The 17,112-nt window shown below is 39.8% G+C and overlaps 2 protein-coding genes across 3 annotated transcripts; both read right to left on the reverse strand.

Annotated features, from left to right (window-relative positions):
• Nucleotides 1-101: 101 nt before the first annotated feature.
• Nucleotides 102-8,070, reverse strand: myorg (myogenesis regulating glycosidase). 2 transcript variants are annotated; one of them, XM_078248026.1, is made up of 3 exons: nt 7,985-8,070; nt 5,119-5,496; nt 102-4,929 (listed from the first exon to the last, which is right to left on the reverse strand). In XM_078248026.1, the coding sequence occupies exons 2-3, from the start codon at nt 5,379-5,381 to the stop codon at nt 3,138-3,140; spliced, it is 2,055 nt and encodes a 684-aa protein (XP_078104152.1). In that variant the 5' UTR covers nt 5,382-5,496; nt 7,985-8,070; the 3' UTR covers nt 102-3,137. The 2 variants fall into 2 exon arrangements, with proteins under 2 accessions (XP_078104152.1, XP_078104153.1); XM_078248027.1 differs by lacking the exon at nt 7,985-8,070 and adding an exon at nt 7,805-7,963.
• A 3,723-nt stretch (nt 8,071-11,793) lies between these two features.
• Nucleotides 11,794-17,001, reverse strand: LOC144516188 (BOS complex subunit ncln). The gene is made up of 15 exons (XM_078247394.1): nt 16,855-17,001; nt 15,309-15,499; nt 14,960-15,104; nt 14,774-14,871; nt 14,561-14,638; nt 14,367-14,470; nt 14,003-14,091; nt 13,728-13,867; nt 13,465-13,643; nt 13,254-13,341; nt 13,108-13,146; nt 12,558-12,730; nt 12,404-12,457; nt 12,243-12,321; nt 11,794-12,096 (listed from the first exon to the last, which is right to left on the reverse strand). Exons 1-15 carry the CDS (start codon nt 16,997-16,999, stop codon nt 12,040-12,042), a joined length of 1,659 nt encoding a protein of 552 aa, XP_078103520.1. The 5' UTR covers nt 17,000-17,001; the 3' UTR covers nt 11,794-12,039.
• Nucleotides 17,002-17,112: the final 111 nt, after the last annotated feature.

Here is a 17,112-nt window from a genome sequence, read left to right on the forward strand (position 1 = left end):
TCGTGGTAGTCATAGTAGCAAAATGTAGCAATTGTGCTTCAAGTTCTATGTGATGTTTACTATTAAAACAAAGACGAATGTGTGCAAATTAAGCACAAGGCCAAAGTTCAACTTGATTTATTTTAATACATTTATACAAAATGACATCAAATATGCACTCTTGACAAATTAGTGCCATGTTCAGTTACAATAACTCGAGGCAGACAGCACACACTGGGTCAAAAGAGCCAAAAGCAAAGAAACATTCAGTCCAAGATATACAGCCTCTCAGTCTCGTCATAAGGGAAGAGAGTCGGAGACAGAAATAGCCTCCGAGGTTGGCCTGGCCCAGATGCTGAGTGAGAACTGCTTTAAATAGTGAGTGTTGTTATGATGAAACTATGTCAAAAGACACAAATAAAACCCACTAAGGCCAACCTGTAAGCCACATACGACAGCGTTAAAGGTCCCATGACATGCTGCTTTTTGGATGCTTTTATATAGACCTTAGTGGTCCCCTAATACTGTATCTCAAGTCTCTTTCCTGAAATTCAGCCTTGGTGCAGAATTACAGCCACTAGAGCCAGTCCCACAATGAGCTTTACTTAGTATGTGCCATTTCTGTGTCTGTAGCTATTGAGGAGGAGAGAGGGGGGGCAAGGTGGAGGGTATATTATATTATATTATATATATTTTTTAACATATTAATGTTAAAAAACTCATAAAGTGAAAATGTCATGCCATGGGACCTTTAAACAAAAACAAAGAAGTATTGCCAAATAAGAACATTTCACTATAAGAATGTGGACGTTTTGTTTACGTTACTTCACAATAACACCTTTTTTTAATTGCAGCTTTAAAGCTCATCAGAATCCACCTCAACATTGTTTTTAAAAGCTAACAAATGAACCACAAGAAGTCATTTTCATGTTTAAAAAGGGTCTGGTATTCAGAAGCCTTTATTTGTACAGCTGGACCATGTTACCAATATTATTCTTTATTGGTTTGACTTTGGAAAAAGTCACGTGCTGCCTTACCCCAGGTTTGATGAGACAATCAATATGTGATTTGATCTAAAACTATGAAAATAAAATGTTTTTTTAGTTTGCAGCTACATAATGGAAAATGTAGTTTTGTTGCATTTGTGGTACACTCTGTTGATCACGTGATTGCACATAAAAGGCTTAACTCCCCCCATAAAGGGCTAAATTAACAATAATATTACATACAATAAAAAATGTATAGCATAACAACAAATCACATATAGTATGTGGCAGTAATTATTAACACATGGCACTCGGAGATATCACTGCAGTTACAAAATATTCACATTAACAAAACACAAAGTGACAAAATACACTGTACCATTTAAACTGATAATTAAATGCTGCTAAAATCATTGCATCTGTAGACTTTCACATACTGTAAGTATAAAGTAACCAGACCATTATCACTTAGGTTACTGTGTTCAATGTATCATACACTATGTTATGACTGAATTAAGCTGAATTCAGAGTCTGCAAAGCACAATAAAGACACTTCAAAACACACTACAGCCAGAAAAAGCTGTTACCTGAGGAAGAACATCAAATATTTAGTGCCTAATAAAAGGCATCTTCCTCTGGGCTAAGAGTAGTTACATGACAATGTGTTCCACAAATGAGAGCACATTCGGTTTGTAATGATAAAACTTCAAACATTCATCCTGATAAGTGAAGCATTAAACCTGACTTCCTGAAAAGTATCTTGGAGCAGAAGAGTCATTAGTGTCATAGGAAAGTAGGATATCTCAGTCAAACTGAAATTTTATAGTTAGGTTTTATGTAACCACATGTCTGCTTAATGACGATAATGACACCCCTTCAATTGTCCTCCCATGATACAATTTGTTTGGCTTAAATTTAACGTTATGGCATACAATGCTTTACTTTATTCACAGTTTACATATTCCCTTTTTGACAAATGTTATTTACGTGACGTGCTGTGTACCTGGCGTTACTGATTGAGTCAGTCTGTTGACTTGTATGACTCTTCTCTACTTGTGCTACTGTTATATTACATTGATTATTACCCCATAATTGTCACTCATGGCTACAGTGGCTGCCACTCAGAAAAAGTTAAACAGTCTCTCTTTATAGGTGTCATTACCCGATGTGAGTCGAGTGCAGATGTGAGTGACTTTGCGACAATGACCAGATTTCACGCAGATCTGTTTTGCTGTTAGCCACAGAATAATGATATAGGTACATTACATAGCAGTAATTTATTATTTAGCGTAAAGCATCACATTTTCCCTGACGTCAGTTCTAGATTAAAGGCTTCTGTAATGTCAATACAATAAAAATGGACCTACATAATTAAGTTCGTTAATAACTGTTAACTGTTGGCTACAAGTTAGCAATCAAACACAACAAAGACTGTCACTTGAATGGTGTTAGTAATCAAACAATCATAGATAACTAAAACGTTTGCCGGATCCGGATCCCTTGGTGTTACGCCATAAACCGTTTAAGTCTGAGCATGCGCAACTCACATCTGCACTCGACTCACATTGGGTAGTGACAATAAGTGCTGTAGTCAAAATACTGAAAAAGTGAACTGGGGTTGCCTCCACACAGCTCTCACAGACCGTTTCCCACCTCGTCAAAAACTGATGCTTTGTCACGGCCATCGGCGTCTGATACCGACGCAAAAGGCACTCACATAAACTTAACACGCAGCCGGACCGGCTATCAAAACAAAGAACAGAGATGCTCAGATCACAACACACACAGAGGGAGTGTGACTTCATTCTCTGCTCAGGACGGCATTGCTCCACTATATCTTTACATCGCAAATAGTTGTTTACTGCTATATTAATGTTCTGACTGTCAAGTACAGAACCTTTAAAAGGAAAACTACCTAGCTATCTTTGCAATACAACTCAAAAAATGCAACAACAACAAAAGAATTATGCATACATTCATTAAAATGAAATTAAAAATTAAGATGAGGTTTGGAGCATGTTTTACATTGGCGATGCAACGTAGTGTTGTAATTTAAAAAGTATTCGTATTTCGTTGCACAAAAGCTTTTCCATAACAAACAACCTTTTTATATAAGCATAAAAAGGAAAGCAAAGGCTAATCAAGTCTTTTCAGCTTTAGATTCCCTTCTTGCTACACCCAAACAAAGTAAGCAATTTCATCCAGGTCTACAGGATAGTCTGTGAGATGCAGTGGCTCCTTGATATCAAATCTCTCTCCCTTGTAGCTTCTCCAACGGCCGGCAGGGAGGTAGATGTCACGCTCTTGCTTTCCAGGCTCTAAAACTGGGGCTACCATGAGGTCATCCCCAATCAAGAACTGGGAGTCGATTTTATAGGCTGTCTCATCACCTGTGGCAATCCACCATAGGGGCCGTATGATTGGGTCCCCGGTGTTCAGCACCTCCCCAGCCAGCTCCAGGACCCGTGGCGCCACAATACTTTCATGCAGGGCTGTGTATTTCCGAGCAATTTCAACCACCTCGTTGTCGTATTCCCATGGCGGAATAGAAAACTGCATGGAGGGCATGAAGGCCGACAGCTCCAGCCAGCGGATATAGAGTTCTCGATCGGGTAATACACTATTTCCATCTGTGCGGTTTAGATATGCATTCCCTCCGATCATGTCTGGTAGAATGAACTGATAGCCGAGAATGCTGATGGTGAGCACTGTGGGGATAAGAGATTTGAGACCCAACTCATAGCCCCAAACAGAGTCTCTGTCAATTGGTCTGAAGAAGCAGGATATGTTCTGGGACTGGTAGCCACTGCGCAGCTCAGCTCGATCATTGTAGGGAATAGCCATTTCTGTGTAACGTCTTGTGAAAAAACTCGGGTCCCGAATGGGAGTTCTGGTACTAAATTTCCATGGTAAGTAGTTGGTCTCCCCAGCATCAAATTTAAAAGAGGACACCCCATACCTCGAGCGCAGTGAACGTAGCTGGGAGGAAAACCAATCACGGGCTTCTGGATTTGTGAAGTCCAAAATTCCGCCAATACCATTCCACCAGCGCACCAAGGCCGGCAGACGGCCTGTAGGCTCACGGACAAACAGCCCCCTCTCTACACAAGTATGGAAGTTTTCTGAGTCATAGTTAACAAAAGGGTGAATCCAGAGTGAGACCAGAAATCCATTTGATTTTAGCTTTTGGAACATGGACGAGGCATTGGGGAACTTTGTTGGGTCAAACTCAAATTCTCCGTAGCGGTTGGTGTAGCGATCATCTATTTCCAGGAGGCTACAGTTAAACTTATACTTGCGGATGTTGGCAGCATATGTCAAGACTTTCTCTTGGTCAATGTCAGTCTTATGTAGCGCCCAGGTCGACCATATAGGATGGCGAAACATGACTTTGGCAGGCACTTTGTTTGGTTTGTTGAAGTATCTGCGGACCATGTACTTGTGTATGGATGTCACATCCAAGCCCACGCATATTCTGTAGCTAAGTTCAGCACATGGTGCCTCTCCTGGGATTGGCTTAAAGGGACTGTCATTGTATCGCGCCTGGAAGGACATGGTCTTCTCTGTGTCATTCCAGCCCAGGTGGAAAGGCACTGAATTATTTATCTTAATGGCCGTGGCATTGGATGAAAGCCAATAACTCTCCAAAATTCCACCAAATTCATTGCGGTTTGAGTAGATGTCACTTGTAACAAAGGGTTTGGGAGCCTGTTGGCCAGAAATAGAAATCGGCCAGTGTTGAATTGCTGACACTGCACCCCCATACCAGTGTGCAAACTTGTATGTCATAGCATGCTCAACAGGAATGTCAGGAACCAGTTCCTCCCAACGCACACGGTAGCATTGTACCGGGTCTTTGGGTCGCACTGTCTCAATGAAGAAGTTTAGTTTTCTATCAGTGGTGCGTTCACAGCTCAGCATTTCCCCTTCTTTGGAGCATGAATCCAAATCCAGCGTACCTGACCTGCCAAGATTTAAATATAATTAAATTTACAAGCAATCTCTCTCAACACATACCTCACAGTTCTGTTGTAACAGTTAAATATCTTCAATGACATGCATACATTTACATTATACATAAATGTTCTGATGTATCTGAAATGTGCATTTTTACACAAACATAAAAATTCAAAGACCATTGAAAAATACCAACCTGAAATCCATTCTGAATACAATAGACCCTCCCTGGTTACGGATAATGTAGCCATCTTTATTCAGATCCAGGAGCTGAGTCTTAAGCAGCTCAGCTTTGCGTAGAGAGGCTATGTAATAACACCATGCGGTCACTGCTGCAATTACCAGCACCAGGCCGATTACTCCAGCTCCAACTAAGGGTTGCGTGTCCTTGCTGTGTTTCTGCTTGGGGATAACATCTGTAATTGTGCCTCCCGCTCCTCCAGGTACAACTTGGTACATGACTTGGCCGTTCAGTGGGCAAATCTGAGAGTTGCTATTCTAAAGATCATAGAAATGTTTTCCAAGGAAGCTCATTTGCTGCACTCTTGGCACGTTGTTATGCCTGTTTGCTTGCCTGTCATGAGAGAAAGATAACAAGCTTTGAAAAGTCAGTGTCTAGGCCTTTATGCAATATTTCCTCTTCGTATATCAACGCTATTTTTTTGGCAAATATTTGTTCAAAATAAAAGAAAAAGATCGGAGCCTTTGTACATAACATTCACATTCAACATTGATTACCAGTTCTGATTAGTCAAGAAATACTTTAAAATCACTTCACTATTAGAGACATCCAGTCTATCTTGTTTCATTGTCAGTTCAAAGCCTCCATTACATTTCTAGGATTGTCTTACATGATCTGCATTGCTGCCTCAAGGTGATTCCACAGCACTTAGAGGTATTACGCTGTCAGGATGTAAACTTTAAAGATGTGTCTGAGATTTAACAAAACAAATCTACTGCCAATTGCATGTAAGAGGATAAAGTGGATGTTCCCAGCAGTAATTCTAACATATGAGTTCAATTGAAATAATACTCATTTGTATGTAAGGAAGTAGAGAAGCAGAAAAGGGGATTTGGGCCTTAAAGCTCTGCCAATGCCGGGAAGAAGAGGGAAGAATACTAAACTTTGTGCTCCCTCAAGCCAGACCAACCAAAACTAGTGACTACCTAGTTCATTCAAGCCCAAAAAAAATACACTTTGACATAAGTGTTCATTTCAATTGCATTTAACCCTGACCATCATTATCTGCATGGATACAGCAAAAACTCTTGGGGGTAATAAACTACTTGATATTAGATATTGTTGCTTTAGCTAATCAGAAAAGATTAGATTAAGGTGCACAGCTGACTAAAGGGCGTTCAGTCCTCTCCAGATTCCCTGTTAGCTGACTAGTCCTAACTGCAATTGACCCTCATGGTCTGCCCTGGCAGCGAGGGTCGATAATAAAAAATGCTTGCTATTAATTAGCAATCTAATTGACTAATTCTGTGTTCAACCACCCTTAGTATAGATTTCCCCCAACAATAGGAGTGATAACATGAGCCCATCATTAATTAACAGAGAACTAACTATAGGTTATTTGAAGATCCACTCAGGCTGCTGGAATTGAACAGGGAAGATTTACTGTATTTATTTATGTATGCCTTTTTCTTTCTTTTTTTTTTAAATGGAAAATTGCAAGGACAGATGTAAGAACTGAACCTATGACAATCTATGATTTTTAATTTATCATATCAGACTGCAACGAACAATTGTTTTCATAATTAATCAATCTGATGATTATTTTCTCAATTCAAATATATTCATATTACAAATTCAAATATCCACAATTTGCAGAGCCAAAGGGGATGTTTTCAAGTTGCTTCAATTGAACCATTCAACCAACAGCCCGAAACCCCAAAAATATTCAATTCATTAGAAACACCAATAAGGCAAGAAAACCTTTATTTTCTTTATCGATAAATCTGTGGATTATTTGTATTGATTAACCGATTAATTTTTTTGCTTATCTGTCAATTAAATAATCGAATAATCATAATAATCATTGCAGCTCTACAGTAAATAATTGCAAACATTTGGAACCAGAGAGGAAGCTGGATACAGGAAATGTTTTGCTAAAAATTACTTAAATGATGATATCTTTTTTTATGATGCTTTTATATACAATACATAATCAATAACCCAACATTGCCTAATACAATGACCCACTGTAGACCTATATTTAATATAGACAAAAAATGTATCCATCAAAATAGTTGCAGGTTACTATTCTGTCTGACTAATCGTAATTCCTTCACACAAAATCATTTTTCACGCATACAGTGGGTTTTCTGAACAAAAATATTGAACTCAAACGTGTTTTTTCTCATTAAAAGGGTGTGAAAACGCAGCAAAATGTTCAGACTAGGGCATTTCTTTGTTTATGGTGTGATCAGGAGGGTTCATATCTGCCATTTCAGCAAATTCACTATCTATTCTGACGTTGAAAAAATAAACACAAAAGTGCCAATACAGACGGAACAAGTCGCTCGCTCGCGCGCGCTTGCGTGTGTATCACGTGATTCAGTGCGCTGATTACAGTGATATTGCCTATTATTAATAATATTACAGCCCATAGTGTCATATTTTGCTAATAAACCTGAATATAGGCTATATATACACGGCAGCACTCTACAGAGCACCGAAAGCAGAGTGAGGACCTTTGAGAACCTTTACTTTGGATGTGTCTTAACGTTAAGAGTTGAATTTTCTACTTGTATTGTGCTTTTTTTTTTTTTCATGTAATGGGCTAAATACGTCCAATAGACCTACAAACAAACATAATGTAATAGTCGTAACGTAAGCTACAGAAAATAATGTCTTCTTTGCTAATGTAGCTTACCCACAGCTTCTATAGTCCGATGCATAAAAAGCCGTGTTGTGTGCGGTGTTGGGTGGCGCAAGAAAGTTAACGGAGGGTTAAATAACCCGCAATCCGTGTAAATAAAGTGGCATATTCTAATATCGTCTATGCTTGCCCTGTTTTACTTTTAGCTGTTCATTAGAAATAGTGTTTGCCTACCGATTAGCAGCAGCCCCCCCTCAGCAGCTCCAAGCACAACTTGTTTGCTACAGTTCACAGAAAAAGATCCGAGGCATCAAGCATGTTGATGCGTGTCCGCCTTGTCTACGCCCACCGTAGCATGGGAAATGTAGTCCATTCTGTGGGAACCAGTGGTGTAGTCAACGTGATACGCAGGTTAGGATACCCACTAAGAAAGCTCCAGGATTTCCATATACCCACTTAAAAATGCCCATTGACACGCAACAACATACTTTCTATTATAATTTTGATATATTATGAAATGTCATCTGTGTTTTTCTTCTTCACATAGGCTAAATAAAGGTATTGGTGCATAAAAGTGTATCCAAATACAGGAGGACACCCAGACCCCCCTCTATGAAATTCCCCCCCCCAAAAAAAGGCAGATTCACACACACAGTACAGTATACCCACTACAATACATTAGACTACACCACTGGTGGGAACAGAGAATTGTTTATTTTCTCATTATTTACATTTATATATGTTTGTATATGTTTTACATGTTTTGAGCATGTCACTCTAGTTGAAAAACTTCACATAACACAATGGATGTAGAAGAAAAGAAAACACATTTCTATGGGGACTTGAGGTCTATATGTGCTGTGCAGTATATTTTGTCTACTATAGTATCACTAGAAATAATCTATAATAATCACCATAATAAGTCTGTAACACCCCTGAGTAGAGTTCATTGTTTGCTACTAAAACTGCAAACCCTCCAAACATGCAACAAAGAATTCCTATATCAAATGTAGAAAAGTATCTCTCTAGTATAGGATAAAATGATAATGCCACATACAGATACACATTAGGGCCACAGTGCCTCATTCGGTTTAATCACCACAAGCCCTTATGGGAAGATCTTTGCTGCTGATTTAGTACGGAATGTAAAAGTAACCACACTGTTATGTAGGGAGATAGTAGTGGTGAGAGTGCTGCCTACAGTTACATTATTCATTATTACACCTTGTCTCGCTGGGTTAATTAGTGGAGAATTAAACAATAGTGAAGTTAACGATCCCCTCAAGGACCTCTGTAGGTCCCCCAGTCCCCACTGTGGAAGCCAGTGCTCTAATAATCCTAACATTGGCACTCAGACACAAACTCTGGGTGTATGATGTAGTGTCCAGCTTGGTAGGGCTTCACCACATGGAAGCAGCTGTAGCACCCGCTGTTGAGAGACCATCGGAGCAAAAAATAGAGTGGTTATTATATTGTGACACACTTTTATTTTATATTTTTTTATCAAATAAAGTTCAATATGCACCCATACTCATTGCTGCTACTAGAAGTAGACCTCCAGTATTGTGTCCCCGGAAAGTGGTGTTGAGGGTTGCTGGTTTGGGGTCTTGTCCGAATTTGAGCACCTGCATGTTGCCTGTCAAAAACGATGTCATTTTGTCAGAATTACTCAATTATCACTCAATAATTCTCATCAACTTATCCAGTGTTTTCAGGGTTCAAAGTCCGCAAGAAGGGTCAGAGGTCATTCCCTCACCTGAGTTGCTGTGCTGAGAGTGGATGAACATTCCTCTGATAATCCATTCTAATGCAAAGAAAATCAGTTAGGGTCATTGTTGTGTATTTAGAGTCATCTTTGGCCTGTAGATTACATTAATCTATTATCTATTGCTACCGTGCTGGGTTCTTCAAAGCTGCGTGGAGCTTAAATCCAGCAGGAGGCTCATTCAGCTGTAGTTTCTGAGGTCCATCAGCAGAGGGCGGAGCTTGTGCTGTGGATGGGTTGACAGGGGGCATGCGGTTTGGTTTGCCGGTGTTCGCTGTGTTTAGGTAGTTGTGTGGAAAAGTTGTAACTGGACTGTGGAATGATAAATGTTTGACAGGGGGGAAGAGAGGGCGCCCAATGTCCACAGGGGAGTGGGGTAGTGTACGGCATGACCTGTAGTTGGCCTGAAGACTCCGGGGAAACAGAAAGTCCTGGAAAGGTAGAGATAGAAGAAAAAGATGTAGAAGAAGATAAGGAGATGATAAGGGGAAGAAGAAACTGGATATCATTATCCTCCTATTACTCACTAAATTGAACATCCTTCTTTACATGTAGTCTACCGTACATAGCACATTTAATATGCTTTTAATATGGCATTCTTATACTTTCCTATTTATGTTTTACATTCTTATTTGTTTATTTACTCTGATTGACTAAACCATGTCCCAGATCATTCCTTTCTGTCAGTACTCAGAATATAAAGAGCATTCAGGTTTTAAAATAGCATTTTTGATTTATCCTAAATGGCTTTCCTCTGTGTATTATTATCATTATAATACACTGGAAACTGTAAAGTAGGTTTTTGGATTTTTTTCCCCCTTCACAGTAGGGTGACTGTACTCGTCTTAGCTCTGTTTACTCCATGTCTGGATAGATAAATAGGCATGGAGGAAGTACTGAATAATAGATGTTATACAGCTTTCACTAAGCACAGGGAAATGTAAACATTAGCAACCAGCCTGCCAATTAGTGTAAGACACATTAGTCTGGCTAAATGAAAACAATAAAGAGAGTGCCAGTAATAAGTGACCCAATTAGTCTTGTTTTGCCTTAAATGCTCCACCTGGAAATGTGTTAAATTATTGTAGTAACATTACTGTATATGCACAATCATAAATAATTACTTTGTCCCTTTCAACCCATACAGTCCATGTGGCTGTGCCTCTTACCGGCCGGGGCTGGGGGTTGTTCCTGCGGTGGGCAGAGGTGGGTCGAAGTTGTTCTCGTTTTGGTCTGCCAGGAGAGGCAAACTGCTCTTTGTACATGGTGATGTAGAGCTGGGGAGCCATCTTCTCTTGTTGTCTTACTTATTTTCCACTGGTGCTTCCCTCCAGTCTGCCTGAAAGTCATGAGCATCATTCTCCTCCCCTGTCACCTGGTGGCTCCTCCCTTTCCCTCGTACTTGTGCATCTGTTGTTCTTTTACCCTCAATTTTTTTCCTGCAAATTTTTTCTAATGTGTGGGGGGTTTCTGCTTAAAACGGTTGCTGGGTTGTGCATGCTACCTATTTTTTCTGGTATATATTACTCTTTCTGTGTTCAATGTATCACAATATAGTATGTGCGCACACTTATAGCTATAAATCCTGCTCAGGTCTTCAACAATGAACAAATAGATGGTGAAAACGTTGTTTAACTTGTAGCTATTGTGATGAATCTATAGTTGAGACCGGTTAAGAGCATCCTTGCTGAACCAGAACATCTCTCTGTGCTACCTGAGCACTCGGCCACTGATCTTCCCTTCTAATAGTCCCAGCCCCCCTGCAGAGACATACATACCTAGGGTCACTGTCCATGACCTACTTCCCTCCCAGGGCCTTTACAAACCATCCAGCACTGATCTCAAATAAAAGGCTCAGCTCCCAGCTGTTAAGCCACCTCGTAGTTAAAACAGAATCTTCTTGGATCTGCAGAACTGGAACAAACCAGAGGAGGGATGGGATTTCTAAGAATTTCCCACTATCACCACCACCACCACCCAGGGTCACCTCTATTCACTGTCAGCATGCCACATGAGCATCAATAATTCACTAAGCGCTGTAGGGTGCCTTTGTGTCTCCACTGCTCTCACTGAGTTATCTGTGACAGGAACTGGCTGTTCATCTCGCTGCAGTGCCTGGGCTTTGTTTGACAGCCACGTGAAGCTCAGTTAAATCCATGTCAACAGATGCAGAGCAGAGGACCAAAAAATCAAATCCAATCTGTAGTTTGTGCTCCCTTCTACAGTATACTTTGATGCGAGGCAAATCCCAAACTCCTCCTTTATTTATTGTGTTTACAGTACATCTCTCAAAATTCCAGTTTGTTCATATAAGAAATGGTTTACAGTACAGTGGATTTATGGACACAATACATTTCAAAAGCAAATGCACACTCATAGTATACTATAAGTTGTGCATACGATTAGTCTTTGAAGATTCTTGTTGCTTTGCTTTCACGTTCTGCACAGCCAGTGAAACAGAGCTCCAACATGTGCAATGCAGACTTCAAAACCCTTGTCATAGACTCAGTGTTCACAGTCTTATTTACTCGTGCTTGGATTTCATTGCTGCTTTGAGCTTTGTGTAGAGATAACCACAATTCTGTAATGGAGAACAAACAAATACTGTGAGAAAACAAACCTGATATGTCAAGTGTCGTCTACCTATCTGTTAAAAGTATAAGACAACATACAAGGTGCTATGCAATACAATATGAATGGACAATATAAAAGGATATATAAACGAACCTGAATAGTATAGTAAACAATCCCCAAATAAGCAGCAATGCAGCCGCCGAGGAAGAGATCAAAGGCAGCAGGCTTCACTCTGGAAGAAAAAGTGTGTCAGTGTCCAAATATCTTATTGACATTACCACATGCACAAAACGCATATGAACACAGATATTTACCTGTACATCACTACTGGTGGGTTCATTTGATCAAAAAAGGTAATATCAGGGTCCCTGTATGAATAAATATAGTTAATCAGTAGTGATATTGTTGTATTTCTTCCTGCAGTAGGAAAGCATTGCACAGTATGTGTTGTCTACTACCACATTATACCTCCTGTCCTGTCGGAAGGCATGTCTGTGAACTTGCTGCAGGTAACGTTTGAACTCATGCTCCAGTGAGTTAACCAGCAGGATGTGACTGGGCTCCTTATCCAGCAGCTGGGTGGCTCGAGGAACGGACGTCAGAAAGGACATCAGACTGGACATACGACCGTCGTGAAAGTCCTGCAGCAAGAATTTAGACGTGGCAAGAAAAAAAGAAAAATGTAGAAAACATCTTATGTGCCATCACATAAACATTTAAATAATTGTATGTCAAGGAGTCCCACTCGTTACTCATGAAAAACCTAATTAGAAATTCACTTTGCTTTTTTTCAATTACCAGGAGAAATGAATATTTAAATAACTTTCTACACTTTACAGTCCAAATGTATCTAAATAAATGGTCTTAATCCAATGCCCCCAATCTTTAAATGAATCAAATGAACACACTACGGTTATTTTGCAGACCTAGGCCTTTGAAGACTCTGCAATGCCTACAAACTAACACCAGAGGTCAGTACTTGCTCTTTGCATGATGGCAAAAATAACCAGGAACTTACCAATTGGCCTTTGAAAACCTGAACATCTTTTGGTGAACCCTTGTGGAAGATAATGAAGCTTAATCACATATTCAAATGCTGATGAAGGAAGAAACTAGAGTTTTTGTATTTGAAGACATGCATTCTGTTTTCATGCATTTAATTACCTTGCCAGAGAGATTGTACATATAACGTGCCAGTGCTTCTGCTACGATGATGCCGTTACGCTTCATTTTCCTGAAATCCACTTGTGACCTGTGAGAAGACACAGAGACCACTGTGATGTGTCTCTCTGCATCATCTTTTCATATCATCTCATAGTAAACGAGGCCTTCAAGCACCTAGTCATAATAATCATAAACCGAATTAAGAACCTACATGGTGTCTAGCATGGAACCACGGAGCTCAGATTTGGGGTCTTCCAGATGTGACAGAGTGAAACTTGGTATCTTGCGCAGGCTGTAGCGCTCGTGCTCCCACGCTACTGTGGACTCCACAAGATTGATCTTCTTATGGATCAGTCCCACCTTCACATGGGGAAATCTGGAGGACACCACCTGGAGGAGTAATCACACATTTAAGTCCATGATAATTGAGAAAGGCCTACTCCATATTTTGGACCTAGCAGTAAAGCTTGTTACCTCCTCCAGCTGTTGCATGAAAGAGTGCATTGGAGTGTCGGGTTTAGGAGGGCGGGACACGTGCACGTACAGTTCATCACTGTTGGCTAGTGTATCCAAACACAGCACAAATTCCACATTGTCATGGAGCAGGCTGGTCTCTGGAGATAAAAAAGGTTTGGATGAAATAAATTAAACTGGATTAATAAACAAATGGAATAAACCAGATATTGTAGTGCTGTGGACCAATTTCCATATGTTGGATACAGCGTCGGTCCCGAAGCCCAAAGACTCACCAGCATGGTCCAGATTCTCTTCAATCCATCTCTTTGTGCCAAGGAAATTGTACTTTCCTCCCCCGGTTAAGGAGAACATTAAATTATATCTAAAAGACCAAAAACAAATGTGAAAATTGTCTTACAGTCAAGCATTTTATCCTGAATGGACCAAACACTATAGTATGTTTTTTTACTGGTTTATCTAGCAGCATCTGTCAGGATTGTCATGTTATTTTCTTTACCCCATAATAAAAATGTATGCTCTCATAGCTTCTAGTGCTAACACTGTTAGCATTACTGGGTTCTTTGGAGACATGAATGACCAAATAGCATATGTCTTGTTCTGTTAAAAGGTCCCTCTTTGGAGAGAATTGTAACTCACGGTGGTATGGTGCTTGGGCTACTAAAAAGCTTCTGGAAGAGACGTGCCAACTCGAGCAGGATGGTGACCCCACTGCCATTAGAGTCTGCTCCATATGCCAACCACTGTGTTACACACAAAAACACACATATGCATGAACATAGTGTTATACTGCAAGTGCTGAGATTGTTTTTCATCATTTTCATGTGACTCACTGGTGCCAGCCCGTAGGAATCATAGTGGGCAGTGATGACAATAGTGGGTACATCCTCCCCTGCTCCGGGAAGCACCCCCTGAAATAAACATCACCAGTTATACAGTGCAGGACTGAGGACCAATCGCAAGCCAAACTAATCAGGTTTGACTGAAATTTAAAGAATGTCAATCAAAGGTTTTTACTGCTCTGTTCTGCATAGTTCCATACTCACCTCCAGTGTGGCGATGGTGTTGTCAGTGAAGCCCTTAATAGGGACACTGTTGCTCACTAAGATCTGAAAGGCTGTAGCTGTGACCATGCTTCGAAGGACTGCCAAAATGAAAGCACACAAACTTCAGTGTAGTATTGTTTTTCAGCTTGCTTACAGTAAAATGTAATATCCTCTTGCTCCTTTCACCTCTGACGAATATAGATGAGGTCCGGGTGGCTGCAGCTTGCTTGACCTCATCATACATGTAAAGCAGCTGTTCATCCTCAGGCGCCACATACACGGGCATGAGCGTCTCTTTTAGCAAGGCTTTACGCTCACTCACCATGAAGGACTGCAAGGGTAAAAAGGAAGTGTCTTTCGTTAGCATATACAGCAATTGTTTTATACTCTGTGGTGTGGTGATCATAACACTTTAGCAAGCTGTTACATAATACCCTGGAGCACTAAGCTATAAGATATTATATTTTGATGGATCAGAAAAGAGGCTGTATTTTTTTTTCCTAGAGCAAAAAGGTATTTCTGGGTAACTTGTTACCTGTACAGTGTCGTGGGGGATACTGGAGATATTTTGGGGCAGCAGGATCAGGATGGCAGCAGCATTTTGCCTCTGGGCCTCAAGGTATTTGTCTGTTGTGAAGTCCAGCACCTTCATGATGACACAGCGGCGAGTCAGCACCGGCTCCTCCGCCGAGCGTGCCTCCGCCACCACGATGGCTCCACGGCAACCTCAGCAGACAAACAAAAAGACAAGGGTAAAATGAACACAAAATATCAACTCAAACCACTTTGATTATATATGTGGTATTTTTTTACTCCACTACTTTTATCTGACAGCTATAGATTTTATGTAAAATTGTATTCAGATTTTACATGCAAACATGAGAGGCTTATGAGATATGAGATATATTGCTATACATGAGACACAATAATAGCTCAAATTGGCTCCATCTCAATTAGCTACATTATTGAAATCCATCTTACATATTAGTGCATCTTATAATATTATTTTAAAAGTCTAAACAAACACATAATGCACAATGCATGCTTTTACTTTTTACATTTTAAGAAAATTTAAAAATGTAATGTCAATAACTGTTATCTGTCAATAAAGGTCCTTATGTTTACAGTAGCTCAGATGAGCTGACACATGATCTTCGTTATCATTGAAGGATAATACAAATGTGTTTAGCATGTGGTGGCCGTGTTATCTTGAGTGTATGTGTTAATACAGTGAATGAAACCCTTGTTTTGTATCTTCTTGAATCACTCTGAGTACCAAATGTAACAATAATCAGGACCTCTCACAATTATTTTATTACAAAATGACTGTAGAATAGCTGCTGCATGTTGATGCATCTATCACCTCAAAAGTGCCAAATAATATGTGAGGTGAGCAGTGGTGGAAGTGCTCAGATCCTTTACTTCAGAAAAAGTACCAATACAACAATGTTAAAAAAAAAAGAAAGAAAAATCAATTACATATAAATATCCTTGTTAAGTAGAAGTACAGAAGTATTATCAGCCAAAAATAGTTAAAGCAATAAATGGTAAAGTACTCGTTCTAAAGAAAAAAAGGGTTTTGACTAATAGATCATATATGACATTGATACATTGTGAACAAACATTAACAAGATACATCTAGGTGGTTAAGATGATTAATGGGGTAGGAAAGAAAAAAAAACGTCACCACAAATGTATGTTCATTCTCCCGAGTTTCCTCTAATTGCTTTTTGGGAAATGTTGTAAGACACTGCGTTTTGTATAGGGGGTCTCAAGCCAAAAATGTGGAAATTATGTGAAAATTACTTGTTATATCTTTAACAATGCATTGTATGTAAGAGTATCATATTTTGTTTTATGTAAAATCTTAATCTTTAAAAGAGGTAACTATGGCTAAATGAGATAAACGTAGTGAAGTAAAAAATACAACATTTATCTCTGAAATGTAGCGGAGTACAAGTATAAAGCAGCATAAAATGGACGGTAAAGTACCTTTAAAACTGTACTTAAGTACAAAGCTTGAGTAAATGTACATAATTGTTTTCCACCACTGGATATAAAGTGTTACTCTCTGAACATACCGTGCTTATGTTGTGCCAAGTTGTACTGTTGCATCCTGTAGGCTGTGAACTCATAGGAGGACACGGCAGGGAGAGCCGATCCATGCAGACACTGGACACAGAGCAGCAGCACCACGGAGGCTACATGCAGGTCTCTCAGCAACATGATGTCACGTCCTGCCTGAGTTATGTAATGGTCTCAATCTATGCAGGAAGGTTGATGTTACAGTAAGGTAAGGCCAGACACATTCAAATTGACATGCTATATAAATCATGCTG

This window comes from Sander vitreus, chromosome 4 (assembly GCF_031162955.1).
Source record: "Sander vitreus isolate 19-12246 chromosome 4, sanVit1, whole genome shotgun sequence".
In the NCBI taxonomy this organism is placed as follows: Eukaryota; Metazoa; Chordata; class Actinopteri; order Perciformes; family Percidae; genus Sander; species Sander vitreus.